The sequence below is a fragment of the Pituophis catenifer genome, unplaced genomic scaffold (assembly GCF_029215685.1).
Source record: "Pituophis catenifer annectens isolate HBS135680 unplaced genomic scaffold, rPitCat1.0.hap2 SCAF_2, whole genome shotgun sequence".
NCBI classification, from domain to species: domain Eukaryota; kingdom Metazoa; phylum Chordata; class Lepidosauria; order Squamata; family Colubridae; genus Pituophis; species Pituophis catenifer.
The window spans coordinates 126,061,570-126,085,818 of NW_027256882.1; the positions used below are offsets into that span (position 1 = coordinate 126,061,570).

A 24,249-nucleotide genomic window follows, 5' to 3' on the forward strand; every position below is an offset into this window, starting at 1 on the left:
TAGTAGGCCAATATTATAAAAACAGGAGAGATCTGAAGTGCAATATTTCCTATTTATGATATAAAATGCTATATATCTTAATGCCCGATTTTTAGATTTGTCTGCAACAGAAATCTAAGCTTAACAATAATACCTTTAAAGAACAAATCATTGCTTAACCTTTTCATGATATTCAAGGATCAATTGCATGTGGTGAGTGGCCTTTGCCAACTAGGTTTTGAGTTTATTGTGTTTGTTATTTAAGTGGGACTTTCTTGCATGCATTTCTATGCTTTCTTTTGTTGGTGCAGGACACGTGACTGGATAGATTGTTGTCAAAATGGAGCTCGTAGGCTCTACCTTGACGGCCACATATGCCCATCCAAGACCAACACCATCAAATTTTCTGCCAGCTATCAGCACCATGGCATCAAGTTATAAGAATCGATTCCCTCATTATTCTTTAACCCACAGCCTGAGCCTTCCTTGGAGACCTAGCACCTACTATAAAGTTGCTGCAATCACTCCGACTTTAGCACCATTTTCCAAGAGTTCTCAGGGGGTCACCCCAAGCAGCATGCTCCCCTTTGTGTCCAACAGAACAGCACTCTTTAATAGGTACTCTCCTGACGATTGGTACAGATCAAATCTGACCAACTACAAGGAGTCAGAAGCATCACGGCATAACGCTGAGAACATGAGAGTGGATACTACCCGGATGATCCAGGATAAAGAGCAACAGACAAGGAAAACCCAAACAGAAACAACCAAAAATATAGGAGAGCGAGTCAATGATATTGTTTTTTGGAAAACAGAGCTGAACCATGAAATAGATGGAATGATTGGAGAGACAAATGCTCTTACAGAGATGAAGAAGCGCCTGGAAAGAGGACTGGTAGAAACTGAAGGGCCCCTTCAGGTAAACCGATCAATTCCATTGATAACACACTTGATATTTCAGTGACGTTACCTGCTGTGGTTCAGCTGTTTAAATGCCCTCTTAGGTTCCAGTAAAATTACTTTTAGATTACTTGGCAACAATCCAGATATCTTATGTATCTCTCCTAATAATTTCCTCTTAGTTTTGTTGATACTAACAGTCCAGGAGGAATCAAATCAATGATATTTTTACTCATTTTTTTACTTCAGTTTGAGGAAAAAAATCAATATCGGTGAATTTTTTCTTTTTCTTTTGGCAGATCAATAAACTGCTGAATTCAGATAAATCTTCATGCATTTTGCCATGTAGAAAATTTAGCAAGCAATAATGTTATACTACTCCATAAAAAGCAACTAGAATTAATAGGTTAAGCCGAGGGTGGGCAAATGTGGCTCGTTTACAACCTGTGGACTTCAACTTCCAGAATTCCTGAGCCAGCATTTGCCCACCCCTGGGTTAAGCAAATGGTAGGTTAAGCTATTTCTGATTTAAAAAGAACTATTTTTTCCTCTATATTTGATAAGCAGGTGAATACAAACTGAAACTTGCAATGCAGAAATAATTATTTCTAGATCATTTTTCCTCCCTTCTCTATTTTATTTTTATCCCTTTTATTTTCTCCCTACATCACACATTCCAAGATTACTAAATTGTGACCTTTCCTTCCTTCCTCTCTCCCTCTCTCCATCTTTTCTGTATTATGTATGTATGTATGCATAAAATATTAAATATTTAAATAAGTGAATAAATTAAAATATATTTCAAATTTTTATCTCACTCCTGTTGTTCGTTTGAACAACCCTAAGTCAATGTTTGAGTGATTTTGTGTGAAATGGTCAAATAAAAATTTTAAGTTCTAAAGGAAAGGACTTGGAAAAAATACATTAGACCAGGAGTATCAAACTCAAGGCCTACAGGCCAGATCAGGCCTGTGGGATGCTTAGATCTGGCCCGCGGGGCCAACCTGGAAACAGCAAAGGACCAGCCTGCTGTGCCTCTGCCAAAATGGAGCTCATTTCACTGGCAGAGTTGCAGAAGGCCGTCACAGCCGAAAATGGAGCTCAGAAGCCCGTTTTTGCTGGCAGAGCGCTTGGGCCATCAAAGGTGCCCCCGATGCAAGTGACACCACACTGGCCATGCTCAATCTTGGCCACACCCACCCCAGCCCTCTGAGGTCAAACACAACCCTGATGGCATGTGAAAACTAGGGGATTGAGGGGTTTTCTATTGAAATTTTTTTTTTTTTTTTTATTGCAAAAGTTTTACAATTACATTTTCACCCCTTTTTTCACCCCCCCACCACCCTCCCCAAACTTCCCATCCTCCCTAACCCTCCCTAACCCTTCCCCCCCAGACTTCCCTATTACATACTCATAACTAATAACACTAATAAATAAACCTGAACCCATCCCTCCCCCTATATAATTTTTCCTCTTTGTCTCTTTACATTAAAATATTTCTAATACATTATTTTCAAATAAAAGCTATTTGATACTTTCTAGTTTGGTATTTGTTCTGAACATATTCTATCCACCTTTTCCATTCCCATTCATAAGTCTCTTGTGAACAATCTTTTAAATACGCTGAAATCTTCGCCATCTCTGCAAAACTGGCCATCTTCAAAGTCCATTCCTCGATAGTAGGCAAAGCTTCATTCTTCCAGTATTTACCTATCAACAATCTTGCTGCTGTTATCATATACAATATTAGTTTTATTTCACCCCGTGTAAAACCCTTAACTATACCCAATAAAAACAATTGTGGAGAAAATTGAATTTTTTTCTTCAAAACATTCTGCATGACCCACCAAATTTTTATCCAAAAAGCCTTAACTTTCCTACAGGTCCACCATACATGATAATACGTAGCATCCAAACATTCGCATCTCCAACATTTTGGCTGAACATTAGGGTACATACATGACAACTTTTTAGGATCTAAATGCCATCTATAAAACATTTTATAAAAATTTTCTCTCAGGTTTTGCGACTGTGTAAATTTAACATTCTGAACCCAAATTTTTTCCCAAGTTTCCAGCATCACTGGTTCTTCAAAATTCTGTGCCCACTTAATCATACAATCTTTAACTAATTCCGTTTCTGAATCTCTTTCTAACAAAACATTATAAAGCCTTTTAATATGCATTGGACCTTTCTCTCTTATATGTCTAACCAATTCTTCCTCATGCAACATAATACCAGTTTTTTGGTCCTCTTTCCATCTCATTTGTAATTGATTATATTGTAACCAGGTTAAATTAATCCCTTCGTCCAACAGTGTCTGCAATGTCTTCAGCTGCCATCTGCCCGCATCTGTAAAAAGAACCTCTTTATATAAAAACCCCCCGAGTGACATTATATTTGTATTCCACAAGGTATGACCAAGATCCAGCCATAGCGGTATTTTATAATCCCATTTGAGTCGGTGCTTCTTCCAAACTTTCATCAAGGAGTCTCTAAGTATATGACTTTTAAATACTTTATCCACTTTATTTTCATAGAATAAGTAAGCATGCCATCCAAATTCAAGATCAAAACTTTCTGCATTCAATATTCCAGCCTTTTTATTTCCAAACCAGTCACTTGTTAAAGTTAAAGCTGCTGCATCATAATATAACTGTAGGTTTGGGAGTTTAAGGCCTCCTCTTTCTGGAACATCTTGCATAATTTTCAATTTCACTCTCGGCTTTTTCTCGTTCCAGACAAACTTATTCACACCAGACTGCCAGACTTTCAGTTGTTTGTCACTTTTAAGCACCGGAATCATTTGGAACAAAAACAGAAATCTTGGCAAAATATTCATCTTAACTGCTGCTATTCTTCCAAGTAAAGACAGTTGCAGCTTTTTCCAAGTCTCCATGTCTTTCTGAACCTCTCGCCACAACACCTCATAATTATTTTGAAACAATTTCATATTTGATTCTGCAACCTGAATTCCAAGATATTTTACCTTAGGTACAATTTCAAAACCTGCCCTCCTTTCAAGCTCGTGTTTACGATCTTGTGTCATATTCTTAACTATCATTTTAGTCTTTTTTGATTTCAGTTTAAAACCTGAAACTCTACCATAGTCTTGTATAATGTCGTTCATCAGGATTATTGATTCCATTGGTTGTGATAGGGTAACAACCAGATCATCTGCAAATGCCTTTATTCTATAATCCTCTTGCCTTATCACTATACCTTTCAAAATTTTTGAGTCCCGTATTGTATTTAGCAAGACTTCCAATGTTAATATAAATAAAAGTGGGGACAACGGACATCCCTGTCTTGTTCCTTTTTCAATTTTAAACTCTGTCGTCAAACTTCCATTAATAATAATCTGTGCTTTTTGCTCTTGATAAATTGCTGAGATCGACTGTATAAATTGGTCCCCAAAGCCCATCTTTTTTAAAGTCTTTAGTAGAAAGTTCCAATCCACTCTATCAAAGGCTTTCTCCGCATCCAAAAAAACCAGCATTGCAGAAATCTGTTTATTCTTATCAAGATATTCCAATAAGTCTATTACTTGCCTTACATTATCCTTCATATATCTGCCCTCAATAAATCCCGCTTGGTCCTCATGAATTACTTTTTGAATTACTGGCATCAACCTGTTGGCTAATACCTTCGCATAAATTTTATAGTCTGTGTTCAAAAGAGATATTGGTCTGTAGTTCTCTGGTTTTTTAGGACCAACTTGTTCCTTTGGTATCAGAGATATATAAGCAGTTGTCCAAGATGGGGGTATTTTACCCCCTTGTTGAATATTGCAAAATAAGTCTCTAAGTTGTTCCACCATTTCAGCTTGTAAAGTTTTGTAATACACTGCAGTCAAACCATCCGTGCCAGGAGCTTTGGCTGTTTTTAGCTGCTTAATTGCTGCTATTATCTCCTCCTCTGTTATAGGATAATTCATTCTTTCCTTTTGTTGATCAGTAATTTTTGTAACTCTCTTATCCTTTAAATATTTTTCTATAAGTCCATTCTGCACCTCTTCTTTGGCATATAATTTAGTATAATAATCCACAAAAGCTTCTTTAATTAATTTTTGTTGAAAAATTTCTTTCCCTCCAATGTTAATACTATCAATAGTCCGTATACTTTGTTTTTTCCTCAGTGTGTAAGCCAACCATCTGCCCGGTTTATTGGCATTGCAAAATGTATTATGCTTCGCGTATTGTAAACTTGTTGCAACTTGTTCCGCCATAAGCATTTGAAATTGGTCTTTCAAAAGTTTTATAGCACTTCGTATTCTTTCATCTGTTGGGTTTTTAATAAGTAATTGTTCCTTATTCTTTATTTCCGTTTCCAACTCAGATCTTTTCTTTTGTCGGAACAGTCTATGTTTAGAATTCATGTAGATAAGTACCCCTCTCATATAAGCTTTACTAGCGTCCCAAACAATTTCAATTGGGGTACCTTTATTCAAATTTATCTCAAAAAATTCTTTCAAATGCTTTTTAAGTTCTATTGTATTTTTTTCATATCTAAACAAATTCTCATTTAATCTCCAAGAACGTCTCTCAACCTTATCCATCTCAATTTCTATCCATACAGGGCTATGGTCAGTCAAAGTTCTTGGAAAAATCTTTGTTCTTTTTGTCTTAATAAGTAGATCATTTGACAACAGGATAAAATCAATCCTAGAAAAGGATCTATGTCTATCGGAAAAGAAAGTGTAATCCAATTCATTTGGATTATGTATTCTCCAAACATCTTTTAGTTCCATATCTTCTTTCAAATCAAAAAAAGTCTGCGGTAGTCTAATTCTAGACTTTGCCAAGCTCTTTTTGTCTAATTTAGAATCAATTACTCCATTCCAATCTCCCATAAATAAAATAGATCTATAGTCCCATTGCACTATTTTAGTATGTAACATCTTGTAAAAACAATCCTGTTGTTGGTTGGGAGCATAAATTCCAATCAAAAGAATTTGACCATTTGCTGTAAGCAATTCAATTGCTACAAACCTACCATCTTGATCTACTTCTATAACTTTTGCTGTTAATTTTTTATTTACATAAATAACCACACCATTCTTTTTCTGCGAAGTTGAAGATATATAATGTACTCCTAATTTTGAATTTATCAGATATTTCTGATCTTGAGTTGTAATATGCGTTTCTTGTAAACATATTATATCATTATTAAATTGTTTCAAATATGTAAATAGTTTCTTCCTTTTCTGTGCTGAATTCAACCCATTAACATTCCAAGATAAACACTTAAGGGTCATCGGCCTGTTTCTGGAGCGCAGAGCAAAATATTTGAAGTTCATCCAAGAGCTTCGATCTTGCTCCTCCCATAGCTCCACTCTCTTGTGGGGTACTCTTTGCTGCCTTCTTGTCTTGTCTTTCCTGTTGTTGTTGTTGCTTTTGTTTAAGTAATTTGGATTGAGCTCTAGTTATACGTTGATCTTTAACTTCAGTCAACTGAATCAAATCCAAAATTGGAGAAGAATCCAGCAAGGGCTCACTCAGAAAACCTCCTTCTGCACCTTGCACATTTTCTAATTCCTGCTTAGGCTGTTCTTCCAATTGCCTCTCTTCACTCTCCTTAATCTCCAAAACTGTAGATGTACGTGGAGATGGTGTTCTTTCCTTAAGAATAGTACTATAAAAATGTTGTGCCTTCTCCACAGTATTCAATCGATATCCTTCTCCCTTATATCTAAAAATTATCCCAGCTGGCGCGTCCCACCGGAAGGGTATCTGTAAGTCTTTCAATTCCTTAACAAGAAAACCAAATTCTTTTCTAGCTTTCAGCATTTTAGGAGGTAATTCTTTAAAAATTACAAGTCGTGAGCCCCCCACTTGTACAGAGGTGTGAAAAGATTTTTGGAGGATTTCATTTCTAATTTCTCTCTCAGTAGAATATATGACCACATCTCTAGGCAGTTGTCTTTGTCTGGCCACCCAAGAGTTCACTCTGTAAATTTTATCTATTTTGTGAAATACCAGATCAGGGTTAACTTGTAAGATCTTAGCCAAGGCTTCAGAGCAAACTTGTCTCAAGTCCTGTCTCTCCTCCTCTCGAATTCCCCGAAGCCGTATGGCAAATTCCATCGCCCGGAATTGTATCATGACAATCTCATCTTCAATTCTCTGCATTTTATTATCAGCTTCTTCAATTTTATAGTCATTATCTTTCATCCTAACATTAACTTCTAGTTTGAGTTCTTCAACTTTAAAATCAACTTTCCCAATAAAATTTGCCAGGCCAGACGCCACTTCTGATATTTTTTTGGTCACCATATTTTGATTCTGCTTCACCATATCTTTAACTTCATTAATTTCCTGCAGAAATTCCTCATGTGATTTTTGAAGTTTATGATCTATTTCCTGTTGAGATTCTTGAAATTTTTCATCCAAAGTTTTAGAAATAAAGTCTTTTAAATCTCCCACATCAATTTCTTTTTTCTGAGTTTGTAACTGTTGAGCAGGGGGAAGTTGCGTTTGATGTTTATGTGTGGGGGATCCCCCCCCTGATGCCTTCCCTTCCTGCTTCTTTGAAGCCATTGTGCCACGTAAGCTAATTTTTCTAAAGAGGGAAGTTCTTTTTCCTTTCCCTCTTCCACAAAAGCTTCTAAAAAAGTCCCCCAGATTTAATCAAGTGAAGCTGAGGTAAAACAAAGTCAAATTTTAGAAAAAGAAATTTTTTCTTTAGATAGAACAACTTTGTAGCAACTTTATAACTTTGTAACAAAGTAGGAAGGCTTCACAAATCCACTTTCATTAGCTCGTTAACTCAAGTGCTGGGCGCCATTTTTTTTCAAATCACTTTCACTCACTCACTTTCTCTTTTAAATTAGAAAGTCAACAAAGCACTGATACTTGCAGTTTTCAAGTTTCTGGATTCAAGTTGATATTTCCGTTGATTGTTAAAATTAGTTCCTTTCGCTTTAAGAGTTTGCTGCTGCCGGCTTGTTCTGCTAATTAGCAGAAACGTCCCACGCCGCCCGGAGTTTCAGCAGGTTGGAAGGGAGCCACGCCTGTTTCCTCCCCAGAAACAGTTCCCTGGGGGGTTACAGGGGCTCAACCTGTACCCTGCTATCTCTTCTCCTTCAATCTTCAAGATTTTGGAGTTTTCGAGCCGCTCCTCGATCGCGGGGCGGCTCTACAGGCGGCGGGGCTGGCGGTCTTTAAAGAAACACCGCCGTCGCCGAGGCTCGCAAACCGGAATTTCTATTGAAATTTTTAGTCAAACTTTTAAGGGGTCCCAGGGAGGGGGAGGGTCAGATTGGAACTTGGGCTGTGGGTATGGGGGATAACCCACAAGGGGGAGGGTCGGGTCTGGCCATGAAGTGCGGCGTGGGGGGTGGGGGACCCGGGGTCGAGGGGGGGGCTAGAACTCGTCCAGATAGTGTTCGAAACATCAATACTGTAGGTGGGAGGGGTAGATATGGTGGGAGCAGGGGGCCATATCGTATTAGGGGAGTGCGCACTCACTGTCTATGAGCAATGGCATCCTCTGGCCCCCAAGGCTCCACTCGCCCTCCAGGTTGCATAGACCCTCAGGACCCGGGCCTTTGGCTGATGCTGTGCAATGCCAGGTCCATAGTAAACAAAGCCCCCCTCATTTGTGATCTTGTTCAGGAGGGGCGTGCGGACCTGGCAGTTGTTACAGAGACCTGGTTGGGCCAGGAGGGGGGGGTTCCCCTCATTGAAATGTGCCCGCCAGGTTTACAAGCATTCCATCAGCCGAAGTCACAGGGGAGGGGCAGGGGGGTAGCGGTTATCATTAAAGAAGGTCTGAGACCGAGGGAGGCCACTGTTCCTCAGACGGCCGGCTGTGAATCCCTCCTTGTGAAATGGGGTCAAGGGGTTCAGATGGGTTTGCTGATGACGTACCTGGATCCCTGCCACGTGGCAACAGCCCTGCCCGAGCTACTCAATGTCATCGCCGCAGTGGCAGTTGACACCCCCAGGCTTATGGTCATGGGATATTTCAACCTGCTGTCTGTGGGTGAGATGTCTGAGGTGGCTCGGGAGTTCATGGTTTCCATGACAGCTATGGACCTGACCCAGTTAATTCATGGCCCTGCCCACACAGGAGGGAACACGCTGGATCTGGTTTTTGTCTCTGGACAGTGGTCAAGTGATCTTGACATAGGGGATATAGTTACCAAGCCCTTGTCATGGTCTGATCACTCTCTCCTTCATCTCGACCTTCAAACCGCTGCACCCCGGGACTCCTTACGCATGGTCACTCATGCCCTCGTCACCTCCCGCCTGGACTATTGTAACACTCTCTACATGGGGCTCCCCTTGAGGAGCACCCGGAGGCTCCAACTGGCGCAGAGTGCAGCCGCGCGGGTGGTAATGGGAGCGACATGGTGTTCCCATGTAACACCCCTCCTGTGCGAGCTGCACTGGCTCCCGGTGGTCTTCCGGGTGCGCTTCAAGGTTCTGGTCACCACCTTTAAAGTGCTCCATGGCTTAGGACCTGGGTACTTGCAGGACCTCCTACTACCACCAATAGCCTCCCACCGGCCGGTACGCTCTCATAGAGAGGGGCTCCTCTGGGTGCCTTCGGCCAAACAATGTTGACTGGCAGCCCCCAGGGGGAGAGCCTTCTCTTTGGGGGCACCTACTATCTGGAATGAGCTCCCCCCGGAGATAAGGAGGATCCCGGATCTGTGCACCTTCCGCTGCGCTCTTAAGACCTTTTTATTCCACCAGGCGGGCCTGGCCTAACTTTCTCCCTCTTTTTAAATAATTTTTAATAATTTTTAATATTTTTAATATTCAAAGTTTAATTTGTTTTAAATTGATTGGGGTTTTTTAATCTGTCTGGGCCAAACTATTTAATTCGATTTTATTTCTGCTTTTTAAATTTTCTATGTATGTATGTATGTACTCCTTCGGGAGTAGGGCGGTATATAAATCAAATAAAAGTAAAAAAGTAAAAGTAAAGTGATGCGGTCCTCAATGAAATCGAGTTTGACATCCCTGCATTAGATAGATTGGGAAGTCATACTTGTCACTGAAAGGACATATAGGTTTCATAGAACAATACCTTTTTCAATATGCAACATACTTTACAATCCTGGAACAGTTTTAACAGGTTTTTAAAAAATATTTCAACATAAGGATACACAATAACTTTTTTTCCCTTGTTAGGTAGCCCAGGAATGCCTCCTTCACCGAGAGAAGAGAATGGGGATTGATCTTGTTCATGATGATGTGGAAAAACAATTGCTGACAGTAAGCTCATTTAACACCTGAAAAAGGAAAATGTGTTTGTTTGTATCCTGCCTTACTATTTTTTTAAATAATTCAAGATAATGAACATATCCAACATATCTTCCACCTCGTATTTTCCCCATAACAACAACTCTGTGAGGTAGATCGAGCAGAGAGAGAGTGAATGGCCCAAATGCACCATTGTATGCTTGTCTTTTAGAGTTTAAGCCCGAATGGGTTTTTTTATTCATTTGGAGTGTAACTTTGCCCAAATTGCTTGTATTCAGATATTTTAGACTACAAATCTCACCTCTCTTGTACTGTCTGGCAGTTGTGGGAACTGTTTTGCAGCATATGAGATTACTCACATCATTCCTTCCTTAACTACTCGGAGTTATCTTCAGATCAGTTCACAATTAGGGTTGGTTCACATATGGTATGTAGGCTTGGGCAATTCTGAAAGTAAATAAGTAAATATAGATGTAAATAATGACAGCTTATTAAAGGAAAACAATGCAAGAGATGCTTTGTGATACCACATATTCCTGTTTTAAGTATACAATTTAGTAGAGGAAAGCAATTGGTTTAAGAATCATTTCTTGATAAAAATTCATAGAAATACTGTGCTTGGAATACTTACTATTCTTTACACTATTTAATAAGTTCTTCTGGTCTTTCAGTAGTTTCTGGATATTATAGAAGTCAGGAAATGTCCCAGCAAACATTTCACTTGTCTCATCACTATCTTGGATTTGCTTCTTGGCTCAGTCTTCCTTTGTACATCCTGCCTCTTGGCCTTTCCTTATTTGTGCTTCCCTCTCTCAAGTGTTTACTTCTTCAGCAGCTTCATTCTCCCACTATCAAGGTTCCTTATTATGTGAACTGTCAGCTAGTGGCTATAAATCTTGATGCTCCTCACACTCTTGACCTTTCCATTTTTGAAAATTATTAAAGTTGGACTGATAGAATTTGAACGTCCATGTATAAGCTTCCGTTGGTTCTGGTCTTGTTAGATAATACTGAACCCAGACTCTAGGTCACAAACTTCTCCATGAAATGCTGACCCCTTGTCACTCATTAAGAGCTGTAATCTGTGTAAAATTTATGCCACTCCAAAACACAATACTTGTTTGTTAATACCATCAATTTACTGCCTGAAACAATCTAGAGCAGGGGTGTCAAACTCAAGGCCCAGGAGCCAGATCCAGCCCGCAAGGTGCTTAGATCAGGTCTGCAGGGCCACCCTGGAAACAGCAAAAGACTGGCTCATGGTGCCTCTGCCAGCGAAAATGGAGCTCAGGAGGGCTGCGAGCTCCATTTTCACTGGCAGAGGGTTGAAGGAGGCCAGCACAGATGAAAATGGCAGCCCTCCCGAGCACTGTTTTCACTAGCTGAGGGTTACAGGAGGCCAGCAGGAGCACTTTTTCTCTGGCAGAGTGCTCAAGCCACCACAGGCACTCCTGACATGAGTGACGTCGAGCTGGCCACGCCCACCCTGGCCACACCCATTCTAGGGCCCGAGGTCAAACACAACCCTGATGTGGCCCTCATTGAAATTGAGTTTGACACTCCTGATCTAGAGAATGCTTTTATCCAAAAGAAAGTCAAATTTTTAATGGGAGAGAGGGGCTTGAAAAAATTAAGTCCTTGATAATTGTGTGTTCCTTGCTATTGACTGGACCAAAGGCAACTGGATATGAACATTGTAGTGAAATGTTTCAAGAAATTAAACCAAAACAAAATGTTATTTGGGTCAGTGGGGGTATGTGACTGACAAGTGGATGTAAGAAAGAAAAGTTTGTGGGGCCGGAGTCTACCTTATAGTGTATGGGTCAGAAATTCCACAGTCTACTTTACATGATCATCTTGTCTAAGAGCCTCTGGCTTATTTAAATTTAGAAACATTTTTGCTTAAATAAAATCAGTTGCAGGAACACCTTTAAAGAGAAAAACAGAGCCATTTTTCTGTCTACGGTGCTTGAAATTCTTTTTCTTTCTTCAAATATGCTCAAAGGATGTGCTTTCTTTGTTCAGTCTTTTGTTTTTTCACCCAAATCACTAAAAACCTAGAAGGTTTGCCATTTATGTTTGGATTCTCTGGTTAGTTATTCCAGGCAAATGAAAACAATATTCATAACTGACCATTTTTACAAAGTGTAAGCAAGAAAAGAATTGGAACAGGACAAATTCCAAAGTGCAATTTAGGTGGAACGTTCCTAACACTACAAATCAGAAGACACTGCCCAGTTATTTTATTTTTCATTAGTTTTCCTTCCTATCAATTTTCTATGGTAAGCAAAAATAATGGAAGTGGTGAGAAAATGTGGGAAGGCTACAAAGAAGGCCGGTCGCATTTGATCTTGCTATAAGTGTGGTAAGAAGGATTCACAATAAAACCCTCACCTGTTTCTTTTCCTAAGGGGGTACAAACAAGGAGAAATTGAATTTCAATTTCCTAAATAGGCATTATATTCAGCTGGCTTTTAGATATTTAATATTGCAATTTTTTTGTACAAACAATAGAAGGCCTGATGTTATCTGCATGAGGAACTAGTTGTGTCTCTTGAAAAGAATTCCAAAATTCCCTTAGTTAAATATCATATGTGTGTGTATGTACATACACACACATATACACACACACACACACACACACACACACACACACACACACACACATATATATATATATATATATATATATATATATATATATATATATACACACACACACATACATACATACATACATACATACATACATACATATACATGTGTACACATACACCCCAAACATATAGAACTTTGAAACAGATCTTTTGAGAATCTTAACAGAAAAAAAAAAATGGTACTAATGGAGAAATCAATGCCATACAGGCTCTCAAATGCCTCCAGAATAAATATTCAAATATTCAAATCTTTATACAATGGGATAAGATTTAGGACCAAACTGGATGTCTTAAATGTGTTAGAATATGTTTTTAAAAGCATAATTTCCCCCCAAATTGGTGTCTTAAGTCTGACAGTGGGAAAACATATCTACTTGGCATCTTACAGAAACCAAACCAGCTCTCAGGGCTTTAAAGTAGCTCAGACAGGGCACCAAAACTACGAGTAGATGAGCATACTACCTTTAGCAGTAAGGCTACAGAAACAGAATGTTGCAAATCTGAAACTATTTCCCTTCTCCTCTGCCTTTACTTTCCATAGAAGTAGAAAGGATCTCTTTTGAGATGCTTTTTCCACCTCCATCCCTCCGTTGGACTCAGATTTTATTTATCCAACCATTGTCTAGGCTGAAGCTCTTCCTCCTGTCTGTTAAGATTATTCTCACAATGCTTTACAGAAGCTCCCGAAGCAAGGTTAAAATCTCAATCCCACCAAGTCCAGTAACATCCAAAGTCATGTCATTTGCAAGCCCCTAGGAATGGTTATCCCGAGTCTGAAAGAAAAAGTCTATCCTGGAGGACTAGAGATGTATCTTCCACTTTGAACAAATGGCAAAGAGGACAAATAGGGATGTTTTTCAAAATTTATAAATCTGAACATTTTTACTAATCCCTAGAAATATATGACAGGGTTTTTGTTTTTCTAACTTGACCAGGAAGTTGATGTAATCCATTCATGCCAAGAGAGAATGAGAAGACACTTGGATAAGGCAATGGCCCAGCTTGCGTAAGAAAACATTTAATCTCAACTTTCTTTAAAGGGCCTTAGAAATAAATTCTGATGTGACCACCTGATCAGTTTTCTCCATAGCACACTTGAGGGTGAGAATCATTTCCTATATACTGATAGCCTTCTTGTCTAGCAAGATCAGAAATGTCCAGGAGTCATGAAACTGGATTGGTAAAAGACACAGAGGTAAATGTTGGAGGATTTGAAAGGCACTTTAGATCTCAAGGACCAATAGCAATGCCTAACAGATTAGCAAGTGCCAATCTGTTTTCAGTCCTTGTTGATGTAATAAAGTCAAGATAAAAGAAAGGCAATCCCTTTTGAACTTTATTCAGACTAAGGGCTCATGGCTATTTATAACGCCTCTTCCTCTTCTCCATGGAAATGATTTTCACCATTTGGGAAAATTTGTATAAAATTCCCCTTTTCAATTTTGGATAAGCATTGAGAGCCTCGTGTAGATTCAATCCAAGCCTTTTGTCTGGATAGTCAGTGTCTCAGAGATTCATTTTTAGTTGTCTGCAGTGAAGTTCTATCCAGACAATCAACCTGCTCCCCGAAAACTGAGAAGACAATGTGAACAAGGCTCACCTTCAACTTTCCCATCTTCTCATTCACACCTATCTAACAATGAACAGAGAAAGCTGAAGAAGAGGGCTTGATTTGCTTTTATATGAATAATAAGCAAAAGCCTCTGAATCAGGGGTGGGTTCTACTTACCTTTACTACCGGTTCGCATCACGCCCATGCACGCTCTTCTGTGCATGCACAGAAGCTTCTGCGCATGCACAGATCACCTATGATGATCACCTATGATGATGTCCGAGTCAGTGGGCAGAGCCTCCTGCCAGTTTTACTACCAGTTCTTGTGAACCAGTCCGAACTGGGGGGCAACCCACCACTGCTCTGAATGATATGAATCTGTGATAAAATTGGGTTCCTGACTGCCCAGAAATTTCTGCTAATGTTCACTTAGATGTGAGTAGAATGCACTGAGATCTCCCCCAAAATGGGAAAGTCAGAGATGTGGTGAGGATGGGAATTGAGAGAGGATCCTAGTAAAGCACTCAACCAACCACCACACTTGCTTTTAAATAACTATGCATGGTTCATAGTATAAATATGAAATTTGTGCAAGAGAAATCCAGCATAAAAAAACTCTAGCATTTAGAGTAGAATATATGTGCATTATGTATCCAACGAAAAGGGCCAGTGAGACTGGGCAAAAATTGACCAGTTCTGTTGGGTCCAGTGATTGTCCTGGAGGAAAGGGGAAAATAACTGTCTCTTTTAAAACAGGCAACACTACACCCTACTCACAGTAATTCATACCTTAGCTACAGTAGCTCTGAGTTGGATTACTGTAATGTCCTATATGTGGAACTGTCCTTGACGTTCCATTCAGCCACTGCAACTGATCCAGAATGCAGCAACATGGGTGGTTTGAAACATTTCACATTATATCCTGTGAGCTGCACTGGATTTCAGCTTTCCAGTGAAATTCATAGGTGCTCATTGTCACCTATGAAACTCTACATGGAGGGCTAGGCTTTTTGTAGGACCACCTATTTCCATTTGTCTCTGCATGCCCTAGCAAAATCCACAGGATGGGCCTGCTCCTTTGTATTAGGCTTCCTAGGCAGTGCCATCTCCTGGGACCTAGGAGTCATTCCTTCTCTGTCACAGTGTCTGCCCTATGGAACATCCCCCTGGAGATCCAGATAGCTCTGACGCTGTTGTTCTTTCCATTAAGTGCTCAGTTGTTCTCCCATGTTTTTGGATGAGCACTATTGGTTGGTTTTGTGTACTTCTAGCCTTTGGAATATAATGATTTTTAGACTATGCGCATGTGTGGATATGCACATGTGTATGTGCACGTGCATGTGTATGTTCTGGTTTTGTTTTAATTCTCAGTTTGCCACTGTTATGAGATAAAGGAGTTTAAGGAGTCTAATGATTTTCTTTGTAAAAGTTATAATCCTAATTTACTCTCTGACCTTCATTTCACCACAGAGCTGATAGGTCAGCCCAGCATGAGCTGGAGAAAGATTTGAGTGACAAGCAATCAGCTCACCGAATTGATGACAAATGTCACCATCTCAGGAACACATCTGATGGCATCGGCTATTTTCGAGGTGTAGAGCGGTTTGATGCTACGTAAGTGTTGAATGGAGACTACCACTTTCATTTCTAAGGGAACCAGTGACAGTGGTTAAATGTTGGACATGAACCACAGAAATTCAGACTTGCCATTCAATGGATGACTCTGAGTTATTCAGTCTCTTTTAGCTATTTCACAGGGTTGTTGTCAAAATAAAATGAGGGGAGATTCCTCTGTACACCGCCTTCAGTGACATGCATACCTTTTTGTTTATTACAGAAACCTGAGGGCTGTTTCCTTGAATAGGTGTACAGAATTCAGTTCTGTTTTAGCTGATGATACAGCTGATGCAAAGTTGAAGTGTCTGTGATTTTATAGATGAGTCTCTTGTCTATATAAGTCTACAATGCAAAGCTCCCTTTATACAAACCCCAGGGATATAAAGGAGCATAAACATCATTTATTCAGAAATTTAGAACTCATTTGCATGTGATTGCTCATCCTTTGATGACTTCATAGTTAATGCCTCTTATCTGATGGTATTACTTTTCTCTCCAGAGCCAAATAGTGTGTCTGAGGTGACATTAGTTCCTCACCTGATGCTTTATTCAGTAGAAATGCATTAGGAGCACAATGTGGCTGGGGAACACTAACTTTCAAGCTTGATCTCATCTGGCAGGCCAGCTCATTTGGTCCACAGGATCGTCCTGCTCCTCCATTCCTTCTTTAGCACTTCCATCTCTTATTTAGCACTTCCAATTGTCCTGCCATTTACCCATTTGACTAAAAGCTAGAGAGATTCCAGGGTCTCATGCTTTCTTTGCTCAGCAAAAGCACAAAACATCTCTTCCCATGCCCTTCATCATGCCTGTTCTCCATCAGGAAAAACACCTGCTGATCAATCCAAGACAACATGGGGATAGTGGCTTCCTGATTTATTCTGTATTGAGTAGCTCTCCTCCATGCATAAGAAAAAAAATGGACTTTCAACTTCTCTTTCTTAAAAAGTGGATTTCTCTGAAATGTATCAATTCAACCTAGCTCGCCTAGACTGAAGGAAGACTAACTTCAGCCTTTGTAACAAAGGCTATTGCCTTTCTTTGCTCTAATTGTGGCAAAGCTTTTTACAAGCTATAATGATAGACAAGATGGTGCCTTTCTTATGATTTCTACTAAAAAGGTCTGTGAAAATGCTGGCTGAATTAGTGGGAGTTAAATTACAAAATACTGGGTGGGTGGGGGGGAACCCAACAACATTGGCACCAAAACCAGAAGCACCCTCCACCTATTCCATTTATAAAATCAGATTGTGTTCACAAAATGGACCAGAAAAATTCCCCTCCAGTCAGAAAGTTGGAACAATAAAATGGAACAATCCACTATAAAATGTTTCTTCATGCTCATTTAAGAATATCCAGAATACTAAACAGTATGTAAGACAATGATTACTGAATTATACCTCCCCTTCCATTTTTAAAAAGCAATACATGTGGTGAACAAATTAATGTTTGTGGAGGAAGCTAGATTTTGGCAGGCTTGAATATACAACACCAGCATTTCTGACTGCAGTTACACTTAAATTTCTTGCATTCACATCTCTCCTCCTTCTTCACTCCTCCCCTCCCCTCCCACTTCCTCTTCTTTCTCACTTAGGAGAAAAATAGTTAAGACATGCTTAAAAATGGGATGTCCAAACACCACAGATGGAATTGTTAAACAGCTGAAATGTTGCAAACATAACTGGTACACCTTTGTATCCAGAATTAGCTTTAAGGAAGAGCCACACATACTATTTACAACTCACTTGTTTGTCTCTTCTACTTTCCCAGGATTTCAGTGCCAGAATCCTGGGCCAAATTTACTGATGATAACATTCTGCGCTCCCAGAGTGAGCGGGCTGCCTCTTCCAAGCTCAGGGATGATATTGAAACTTTGCTTGTGGTGACTGCCAATGAGATGTGGAACCAATTTAACCGAGCAAATGTTGCCTTTACCAACCGCATCTCTGAAACGGCTGATGCCAAAAATAAGATTCAGACCCATCTGGCTAAGGTGAGATCTGCAATAGTGGCAAGTATTTGTAGCTCGGGTGTAGGATGAGGGTGAAGTTTCGTTCTCCAAGCTTGTGAGTTGGTTTCTGAACATTTTGTTACCAGGTTAGGTAACATCTTCAGTGGACTTTAGGGAATCCCCTAAACTTTGTTGAAGATGTTACCTAGCCTGGTAACAAAACATTCAGAAACCAACCCACAAGCTCCGAGAACAAACTTCACCCTCATAAGGTGAAATCAATTTCCCAAAACCAATTGGGAGGGAGCCAAATTCATTTAATGACTATATGATTCACTTAACAAATGCAATGACTTGCTTAACAACTGTGGCAAAAAGATGGTAAAATGAAACACAACTCACTTAACATCTGCCTTGCTTAGCAATAGAAATGTTGGGCTCAATTGTGGTCATACATCAACGACTACCTGTACATTAGTAACCGCATTTTCAGTAATTTTCACATTTCAGAATTTCAGAGGTGCACCATGGCTTTCCTAAACAGCCTTCCCTTTTTAAAAATATAATTTTATTAAACTCTACAATCACAAGTTAATACTTTAATCACCACTTGCAGCTCCCTGCAGAGAAAGTTTGCAAAGAGGGGTTGCTGCAGCTGATAGAGCTGATTGTCGTTTTCATTTTTTTTCTGAGTGAACAATCTGGAATCGCATTCTTTTTCCCACATTTATTAGGGCATAGTGAAGGAGGAAAAAGTCACTAGAGATTTGAGTTAGCCTATGCCCTAAAGAAAGATTCCCTCTTTCTCACAATATGATAGAGGAGAGTAAACTAGAATCTCTCTGGAGACTTTACTGGATTGTCAACAATTTCCACAGGCCACATGTTTCCCTTGTACAACTGTTCTTTGCAATTGTGAGGGCATTCTTGCATATTTAACACACTGTTAATTCTCTCTCTTTTGTGATTTCTAAGAGGCAAAGGACAATGGTTCTTTTTTTCCCTGCTTCCCCAGGCCCCTTTCATAAATACAAAATCTCTCATCAAAATTATGGTTGTTCAAGCTTGGATCTAGTCTAACTTCTAGTAACTTCAGAGAACAGCATAAGGGGATGTAACTTTCTCCTACTTGCAATGGCTACTCTCTCCCCATTCACTGTAGAAGAGCCACTTGATGAAAGGTTTTTGTTGGGGTAGCCCTCATGAAATATTAGATTCTCCTTGAAATTAGACTTGGACCCACAGATGCATAGCCAAAAGCATGACCATCTAGTTTTTTTCCAGAAAGGATAGGGATTCTATGTATTCAATCATTTCCCTGGGGTTTTTTTGGCTTTAAAAATTAACAATCTAGTGGCAAAAAATGGTGAGAATTGATTGATTTAATGCAGCAGTCACTAGCTGGATTCATGTTGTCTTACAGAACTAAGATTCAGTTGGGGCTGGGGAACCAAAATAGTCCTTATTAAAGACAGATACCAATATCATATTGATTTTCTAACCCTTCCCCTTATTTTTCCAAATTGTAGACTCTTCAAGAAATCTTTGATACAGAGATGATCATAGAAGCGATTCGAAAGGCTATTCGGGAAAAAGGACCTTCTTTGAAAGTTGCCCAGACTCGCCTGGATGAGCGCACACGTCGACCTAATGTAGAACTTTGCCGAGACTATGCCCAGTTACGGTAAGAGAAATCAAGATCCTCTACCCTTGTTGTCTATAGGAAGGAAAGAAGGGAGGGAGGGAGGGAAGGGAAGGGAAGGGAAGGGAAGGGAAGGGAAGGAAAGGAAAGGAAAGGAAAGGAAAGGAAAGGAAAGGAAAGGAAAGGAAAGGAAAGGAAAAGAAAGGAAAAAGGAAAAGGAAAAGGAAAAGGAAAAGGAAAAGGAAAAGGAAAGGAGGAAGGGAAGGGAAGGGAAGGGAAGGGAAGAAAAGGAGGAAGGGAAGGGAAGGGAAGGGAAGGAAAAGGAAAAGGAAAAGGAAAAGGAAAAGGAAAGGAGGAAGGGAAGGAAAGGAAAAGGGAAAGGGAAAAGGAAAAGGAAAAGGAAAGGAGGAAGGGAAGGGAAGGAAAGGAAAGGGAAAAGGAAAAGGAAAAGGAAAAGGAAAGGAGGAAGGGAAGGAAAGGAAAGGAAAGAAAGGAAAGGAAAGGAGGAAGGGAAGGGAAGGGAAGGGAAGGGAAGGAAAAGAAAGGAAAAGGAAAAGGGAAAGGGAAAGGGAAATGGAAAGGGGGAAGGGACGGGAAGGGAAGGGAAGGGAAGGGAAGGGAAGGAAAGGATTAGGTAAATAAAAAATGTTTATAAACAGCAAAGCTGGCAGACCTTTGAGAAAGAGTCTTAATTAGGCCATGCTACTGTATATATATATATATATGTATGTATGTAACTTAACTATATTATCTGATCAAGAGCTACTCTCCAGATTTATCCCACATTATTTGCTACTTGATCCCTTTCACTGAAGTTCAACAGGCATGAAGCCTAGAGCTTTCTTCACGCAAAGCATGTACAGTACCACAGCGATTCAATTCTTTTCCTGTATCACATTCTCATTCTTCTCTGTTTTCCATGCACAAGCTTGCATACTTAGAGACTGCTCAGGGGCACATTTTGATGAAGTACACTAATCAACCAGTCACAGAACAATAAATTCTTAGGGCAAGAAGGGGTTGAATACATTTTTTTTTCTTTGTTCTGGAGCATAACGTTCTGGAGGAATGTCCTGTAAAAAATCCAGAATCCTCTGAAATACAGAGTCCCATGGTCTATTGTGGCTTCAGATCCTTTGAATACCCCTCAGTATAATTTTAAGGTATCTCCAGGACTTACCAGAATCAGCCACACATCTTCTGGATTGTTGGTTTCCTGGTGTAAAAAAGAAGCCTACCAATGGCACCTGTAATATTTAATGCATATTTTTTGCAGAACAACCTCCTCCAAACTGTTCTCTGTACTAAATGGAGATTATGGGAACTGTAGTCCCATACATCTTAAGGACAGAAAGGGAAGGCTACTACTAAACCTGACCAAGCTAAACATTATACTAGTTTGGAGGAAAGAGCCAGTGGAACAAATATGGGGATAGTGGCCAATTTGGGACCCCAAATTCAACTGGGCCTTCAATCCTTAAAAAAAAATCCCTCATCGTCAACTGCAGAGCCAGCATACACTCATAGAGAAAGCACAGCATAGTTTCTTGGCAAGATTTTGGAAGTAAGTTTCCATTGCCTTCCTGTTAGGATACAGTGACAGGCTGGCTCACAGCCATCCAGTTGGCTTTGTGATCAAAGTGGGACTAGAACTCACAGTCTCCAGGTTTCTAGCCTGATGCCTTAATTGCTACACCAAACTGGTTCTTAGGGCAACCACTGGATGAAAGCAAAGAGGTAGGGAAATCTAACTCTTTGCTGCCATTTTGTTGCTGGTTGGGTTGATGCAGCCCAGATTTGATGCTGAGGCAAGCTGCTAATACTACTCTGCCCATAGGCATCAGAATTGACTTTCTTCCCTGACAGCAATTTGGACACCCTAAAAAAGTCTCCTCCCTTGAATGTAGCCACGCTGAGATCTAACATTGCAATAAGGAGGATGGGGGGGGAGACTCAGGTGACAGGCTTGACCTGGAGCCTATGAGAACTTTCCTTTCATCCCTTGTAACCATCTAAGACAGCAGTCCCCAACCTTTTGAGCACCAAGCACCAGTTCTGTGGAGAAAGCTTTTTCTGCAGACCAGAAGGGCTATGGTTTTGTATGCTGTCTGCATCCCGTGAATGGGGCTTCACTTGTTTGCGTGGCCCAGATGCTGGCATGCCATGGACCAGTGTTGGTCTACGGGTTGGGGGTTGTGGACCCCTGACGTAGGAAATTGAATAAAGAGGAGTTGGGACAGTATTGCTTAGCCCTTTCCATGTCTGTTTTTAATAACTTTTTCTAATTTGCACATATAGTTAGCCTTTTAGATTCATGTACAATACTAATTCAGTCCATTCAGTTAGCAGGCAGTGATAGTTTGATTTTCTATTTAAGAGCTAATTTTCTTATTCTAATTTCACATTTAAATTTTGCACAATATGAACCAGATACAAACTCTGAACCAAAATAGAGATATGCTCAGAGTTTGATCTTAGTCACAATTAATGAGCTACTAGTATCCATAATATCTAAGTATAATCGACTTAGTCTGACTCTTAACTGTTCTTCAAAGGCCAAAACCTAATAGTTAGCTTACTCTGCATTTCTGACTGAATAGAATTTGTGAATGAACTATCAATCAGTTATAGACTGGTTGGCTCTCTTCAGGAGCGATGGTAAAGAAAGTCCTTCCTCGTGCACACACTTCCTCTGAACTCCCGGGGTCAGCTACAATGGGCAACAGGAAACAGGACTAAGCACACTGCTTGTTTAACATTTCATGGAGATTCTAGTTTTTTTTTTTCAGTTTGGATTTCACTAGCTAAAAATCTAGTTTCACCTTAGAGTGCCTTTTGAAAGCATCTGTTCTGCTTTTTCTTCATCCTTCAGATATTCAGAGTGAAAAGTTCGTTTTGCCCAGTCACTTGAATTGACATGAAAGAGAAAAAAAAAAGACATGTGAGAACACTAGTATGCAAACAGGAAACCACAATTTTCCATTCTTTTTTCATTTTCCCCCTAAGTAGTGCTGCTTTGTCACACTGATGCTTTCTCAGACAATTTTGTTTCATTGATTTTAGGGGGAAAAAAGAATAACTCTTATGCAACTGAGTGCAATAAATAGTCAATTTATTGGGGAAGCTTCCTTGTGAAAAGTTAGCAGGCTGAGCAAAAGCATTATTGGGTTTTGTAGGATTTATTGCATAGCTGTTTACACAATAAATAACATTATATAAATACAAACATTTTGTACTTAATAATAACAATGATAAAGGCTTTTCAAAGCATTTTTTGTAAAAGTTTGCAGCTTTCCCTAACATGGAGATTTCTGTATGCAGCTTTCTTTAATTTACAATGTAGAGAAAGTGAACTCCTTGAGAAAATGTCACTTACTGCAAACTTTTTAAAATTTAATGCATGTACCCCAATTCAGTATTTTTGAAATTCTTTGAAATATAACTTCCATTAATATTTTTTTAACAGAATGCATCATTTGGTACGTGACTTTCAAAAGCATGCTTCTATTTCCAATGCACCTCGTTTTATCTATTTATTTATTTCTCATATTTCTAAACCACCTCTCTCCCTCAGCAGATATACTAATCTTTTGTGTAAATTTTTGACAAGAAAAGGAGTTGAAAAGCCTAAAGCATGAAAATAATGTATTAATACCCTTCCCTGCTTTCTTCCCACTTAGCCTTGTGAATGAAGTATATGAAATTGATGATACAATCCAGGGACTGCAACAGAGGCTGAGAGATGCTGAAGATATTCTCCAGACACTGCTTCACACCAAAGCCAATCTGGAACATGACCTTGCTGTCAAAGCCAATTCACTTTTCATTGACCAGGAGAAATGCATGGGGATGAGGAAGACTTTCCCTAACACACTGAGGCTGGTGGGATACACATAGGTGGGTGCTGACTTCAAAGAAATTTGGGAACTATGGACTTGACTTAGTAATAAAGTGTGTCTAGGGGAGGTTTGCTTTGTTGCACTTTTATGAAGTTTTTATTTCTGAAGACATGATTATATTTTCATATATTAAAAGTTTCTCTGCATAGGAATACAGCTATTTCCTACATGGTGTGTCTAGTGTATTTTCTTCTCTTCTAGGTGGATATTCTCCTTTAGTGCACAACATTTGCTGTAGACATCTCAGTGGCACACAGTCCAATTTCAATGATATTGACCATAATTCAGCAGCTCAGATGTACTTACCACTTATAATTGAATATGGAATAATGATGTCATATGTTCTGGCTGAATAGAAAGAACTTTATGCAAACAGAAGGGGAAAGACAGCATACTGTGTTTCTTTCTGGAGAAAGTGGAATCTAATTGTTTTAAATCCCCTATCCATCAGTTTAAGAGATAGATTGCCTGAAGAAGGCAGACTAAAATCAGTTCTCTATTTTCTCCACTCAAGTAAATGACTTCTTCTGATCCTGGTTATGCATCTTCAATCCTGACTCAGCTTTAGAGCAATAATTTATTCTTACTAACTCAGCATATAGTTGTAAACATTTCAAAATGGGAATTCTTCCATTCCACTTTTATAACTCGGTGGAAAAAGGAATAACGCAGAGGAAACCCAAGTAACTAACAGTCATTGTGTGCCTTTTTTGGAATGTGGGAGCTTCAATATGGATTATTGAATATTCTTGAAAAAGAAACTTCTCAATTTTTCCTTTTCAAAGTTATTAGGCCTTTCCTTGCACCAATTATTGTTTGTCTTTCCTTTGAGGCAGT

The 24,249-nt window shown here is 39.5% G+C and overlaps 1 protein-coding gene across 1 annotated transcript; it reads left to right on the forward strand.

Annotated features, from left to right (window-relative positions):
• The first annotated feature begins 319 nt into the window (after positions 1-319).
• TEKT3 (tektin 3) lies at positions 320-23,410 on the forward strand. The gene is made up of 7 exons (XM_070934522.1): positions 320-898; positions 10,023-10,106; positions 13,687-13,757; positions 15,774-15,917; positions 17,691-17,913; positions 19,401-19,555; positions 23,194-23,410. The coding sequence occupies exons 1-7, from the start codon at positions 320-322 to the stop codon at positions 23,408-23,410; spliced, it is 1,473 nt and encodes a 490-aa protein (XP_070790623.1).
• Positions 23,411-24,249: the final 839 nt, after the last annotated feature.

Coding starts and splice junctions, on each gene's coding strand:
- TEKT3 (XM_070934522.1), top strand. CDS start 320: ATGGAGCTCGTAGGCTCTACCTTGACGGCCACATATGCCCATCCAAGA. Junction 13,758..15,773: donor AAGGCAATGGCCCAGCTTGC/GTAAGAAAACAT, acceptor ATTTCACCACAG/AGCTGATAGGTCAGCCCAGC. Junction 15,918..17,690: donor GTAGAGCGGTTTGATGCTAC/GTAAGTGTTGAA, acceptor CTACTTTCCCAG/GATTTCAGTGCCAGAATCCT.